Source organism: Lolium perenne, chromosome 7 (genome assembly GCF_019359855.2).
Source record: "Lolium perenne isolate Kyuss_39 chromosome 7, Kyuss_2.0, whole genome shotgun sequence".
Classification (NCBI taxonomy): domain Eukaryota; kingdom Viridiplantae; phylum Streptophyta; class Magnoliopsida; order Poales; family Poaceae; genus Lolium; species Lolium perenne.
The window spans coordinates 182,696,440-182,700,956 of NC_067250.2; the positions used below are offsets into that span (position 1 = coordinate 182,696,440).

General features: G+C 41.2%; 1 protein-coding gene across 5 annotated transcripts; it reads right to left on the reverse strand.

Moving 5' to 3' along the window:
* Positions 1-1,292: 1,292 nt before the first annotated feature.
* Positions 1,293-4,255, reverse strand: LOC127314907 (protein LSD1). 5 transcript variants are annotated; one of them, XM_051345452.2, is made up of 7 exons: positions 4,102-4,242; positions 3,521-3,614; positions 3,253-3,430; positions 2,692-2,805; positions 2,179-2,292; positions 1,671-1,780; positions 1,293-1,576 (listed from the first exon to the last, which is right to left on the reverse strand). In XM_051345452.2, exons 3-7 carry the CDS (start codon positions 3,317-3,319, stop codon positions 1,541-1,543), a joined length of 441 nt encoding a protein of 146 aa, XP_051201412.1. In that variant the 5' UTR covers positions 3,320-3,430; positions 3,521-3,614; positions 4,102-4,242; the 3' UTR covers positions 1,293-1,540. The 5 variants fall into 5 exon arrangements, with proteins under 5 accessions (XP_051201412.1, XP_051201414.1, XP_051201413.1 ...); XM_051345454.2 differs by having other exon boundaries at positions 3,516-3,614; XM_051345453.2 differs by lacking the exon at positions 4,102-4,242 and adding an exon at positions 3,694-4,080.
* Positions 4,256-4,517: the final 262 nt, after the last annotated feature.

The following is a 4,517-nucleotide window of genomic DNA, read 5'->3' on the forward strand; positions in this document are numbered from 1 at the left end:
TGTGAGCAATTGAACAAGAGGAGACATGGCATCATCTTCAGATCAAGGTATTTCTGATCTTATTCTTTTGTGGCTCAAACTAGAGCTAGTTGATCCTGATGGAAACAACAGAGGGCACACTCTACGTCGGCTTCGTCACTTCAAACCCAGAAAACAAGTTCTTATCCAAGGAGCTTAACAAGGGTGATATTTTTGTTTTTCCACAAGGACTCATCCACTTCCAATTCAATCCTAACCCCTACAAGCCGGCAGTTGCAATTGCTGCACTTAGCAGCCAGAACCCCGGAGCAATTACCGTTGCAAATGCCGTATTTGGGTCAAAGCCAATGATCTCGGATGATGTCCTGGCCAAGGCCTTTCAGGTGGAGAAGAATACAGTGGATTGGCTTCAAGCACAATTTTGGGCCGACAACCACAATTAGTTAAATGTTGCATAGCTTCTCGCTAGTAATATAATGTTCTGTAGTATTTAATTAGTTACTTGGTGTGTGATTAGCATGTATAATATGTGGATGTATGATGTACTGATTTGTTTAAAAATGAATAAAACATTGATCAATTTTTTCTTCATATATACATACACAACAAATGCTCATCCTAAATTTTAATGTAGTAGTGCTATTTTAGTCATTCGGAATGGCAGAGTGCGGAGGGGTGGCTGGTGGCGTAACAACAGCTCAAATACCCTTTTTGGGCGGCCTCTTTGTGGGCACCAATCCATAGATGTGTTGCTGTTCAGCCTGTTTCTGAACTGTTACTAATATCAGACAGTACCGAGTAGTACTGACTCGACTGAACACCATCAACGCCTTTAATAATTGTGTTTTTTTTCCTAAGCCTTTGCACAGCTTTCCTACCAATAATTGGATCAGTGTTGATCCTGGCTGACAGTCCTTGTCAGGATGATCCATCATCCATCGGCATTGCACTCACTAAATGATCAGATCAGAATCAGATGCATCACATGCCATCAGATCACTGCAAACTGTTTGCTGTCCCGGTAGACAGACATCAGACAGAGTTGAACAAGAGTCAGAGAGATGGAGCCCACCAGCACCAGCTCTGCTCCATAGCTATCATTCGCCTCCCATCAGATGTGTTTGCACATCCTGATTCCGCAGCATTTGGGTTTCTACGTTTTGGTGTTTCTGCAATGTCGTATTGTCGTTGGTACTGTTCATTTCATGTTCAGCGGCATATGAGTCGGTCCAAGAATCGGCTTGGTGGATAGCAAAGCAGGAAAAGTTATTCATATAGTCACAAGCAAAAAAGTTTTTTCTGAAAAAAACACAAGTAAAAAGAAGCTAGATTTCAACACAAACACAGAGGGTTTATGTATGTGTCTGATCCAGTTATACAGATGATTCGACGAATTTCGAGCTCTAAGTAATACCAAAAACTCTCGTTTATTCCGCAAGCTCGCCAGGCCCAACGAAGGAAGCGAGAAATGGAGATTGCTTCTGGGAAGAACTCTATACATGTGCACTCAAAGCATCCTCTTTTTGGGAAGCTTCTTCCTTCATAGTAATCTTGCACCAGTTCAGTTGCTAGGCTTCTGGTCTACACCAGGTGATGCCTGTAATAAAGATTAAGTTATGGTTGTGTATGAAATCCAGATTTCTCAATGTAAAACTCAGAAAATATGAAGTGCTCTGATGATGAACACTTACCCCAGCTGATGTCACAAAACTGCAGACTGCACATTTGACAGATCTTGCGCCGTACTGGTACATGAGCAGCATCCGGCAGTTCCCACAGTTTACATGTGCAACCTGATTCGCTGCGGCCAAGAACAAGATAATTTGTCATTCAGAGTGTTTTGGGCACGGACTACGATAGTAATTCCCAGGAGATAGTCATCATACTTCGGTACATCTAGATACCCCTGTAATACCTTTTGTTTCCTAATTCGCAAAAAAAAACTTCTGTTTCCTGAATGACAACAAATGCACACATCCTACTGTACAATTTCAGTGAGTGCGACTTCAGGATAAGCCAATATTACGACATTAACAGTTATGGACTGATTGCTAGAGCTTTTCCAACCTCAGAATACACTCTGTTCAGAAAGGAGGATTATAAATACAGGAAGCAGTTCCAGGTGCCTTTCAGAAAGGGAATCAAAACTAGTAGAATAGACCGCTTGAAACAGAGGAAGGCAGAGAAAGAAAATCTTACCTTCCATTGACAGGTTGACAGTGTGGCAGCAAGAACATTGTACACTTGTCGCGCCACGTATGTACATTAGAAGAGTGTGGCATCCTCCGCAAACTAGCTGCGCCATCTCGGTCCCTGCGCCAAATCCGGGTGGAAATTTTTATCAGAAAGCTGCATTTCAGTATAATTTCCAGCAAATGTAAAGCTTTTTTTAAATTGGTTTAAGGAAAAATAATCTATCCCCTTTGATCTCTATTGTATTATTGTGAAATATGCAGCTAAATTCCAGCAATTAGAAAAGAAGTAAAGTCCAACATTCTTGGTAACTTCAGAAGTGAAGTGCACAGATCAAGTAGGTGCTAGTACTCTTTAGTTTCCGAAAAGAAGATGTTACTTCTTGCCACGAGTATATAGTATATACTGTATACAGACTACTGTCTCCCATTGTATTCTCCCATAGAGGGGACTCAATGTTCAGCTGCACATTACTCAAAACTCTACGAGGGGCCAAATGAGTTTGATTCAGCTGCGTACCAGGAGACGGAACAGAGGTCACGGTACTGCAAACTGCGCAGCATACTGACGTCGCGCCGGCAGGATACATGAGCAGATTCCGGCATCCAGTGCAGACAAGCTGGCTTTGAGCCCCTGAAATTGCACAACCATGGAACGTTACTGCAGTGGCTGAATCTTACATACTCCTACCAACAACGGGAAGTTTTATTTGAGCATGGCATTTCCATGCATTGCGATGGTAAAATAAGCAGAGAAACCTGTATGGTTTAATTGAGCATATCTTGAGGTTAATATGTTCTGTCGAACTTCGGATAATAAGAAAGAGCAGAAGAAACAGCTACATGAAACTTTAGTTATATATTGCGGAAGTGGACATCTGCTATAAGAAATCATTTTGTGCCATATTGAACTTCAGTTCCTGTATTTCTAGTACAAAATCATGAAAAAGCATGAACGCCCTTTACATCTTGTCTTTAAGGGTTGCTAAGAAATGTCAAATAGTTTCTCAAAAACCGAAGGAAAGCATCAAAGGTTGCCAAAGCTGTCTCTGTTCTTGCAGTACCCAGTCGGAGAACATACCGGCATTGGGAGTGGGTGGTGTGAATGGCACAGGAGGAGCAGGGTAAGGGGCAAGGGGAACCGGCATCGCCGTGCCGGTGGCTGCCTTAATCGACGCCGTCGTTGCTGTCGTTGAGGCTACACAGACTCTGGCAGCAACAGAGGACTAATAACAGCTTTCTTTCCACTACATGAAATCCTGCAGAGAGTGCAGGAGATTTTGATGAGAACACTTCAGTTATTTATACAGAAAATAGTAAGAGGTTCACTTGCTAGAGCATCACTTCACTTTCAAACAAGCAGTTTCGGGACTCTTCAGACAACAGGAAATGGATTCTCCAATGCACATCAATTGCCAGAGTTTCAGCTCCCCACTAGAAATCCTAATAAAACCTGATGTTTAGTTTCTATAACCAAGATACTACAGAGAGAACCACTACAAAATCTCATTAGATGTACAACCTTGACAGCTATTTAAATCCTTCATCATTTTTGAAACTTGAAGTTCTGACCAAACATTTCACGCAAAAAGGTTCCAACCAATCAGATTTGTAACTTCTACAAATTTGGAGATATTGGCCATAGCAGTCGGAATCTCCATGTCTACCATATTCAGCCGAATTACTATCCATTGCTGGACTAAAAAATATTAGCAAGAACATGCCAAGGATAAGATAGGAGTGTATAAACCACAGCTGATCCATGGACCCGAAAGACATCTCCAGTGGAAAACAGTAGGAATCATCCACAAGAACAGAGCAAGGCAAAAAAAAGTTAAGCAATTGAAGATGCAGAAATCAGCTACTGCTGAATAACACATACATATGAGAGGGGAGGGCGATTAAGAAAGATTAAGAGGAGAAGCAGCACCTAGGAACAATGCTTATGACCCAATCCTATGATAAACTTCTGCATGCATAAGAGCAACTCATCAGTTATTTCCCTCCCCCCTCCCTGTCTCTGTCTCTATCCTTTTCCCTCTCAAACAGCGTGGGAGTAGAGGTTGACAACTTTATAGGGAAGAAGAGAAAACAAGAGAGCTTATGATAGGTGGCCAAAAAGGTGCCCAAATTTTTTTCACGGTTTAAAAGGACTTTTCTTTGCGAATTCAAATATTTTTTCCCAGTTATCATCATTTTTAAATTTAATAAATAAATTTTCTAGGAAAGAGATCTGAAATTAATTGACTTTTGAGAAATTCCATGACCCAAATTAACTGCATATTCTAGTGTTGACCATGTATTTGAAAAATAAATGTAGGTTAGCCTAAATAGCAAACGTTTTAA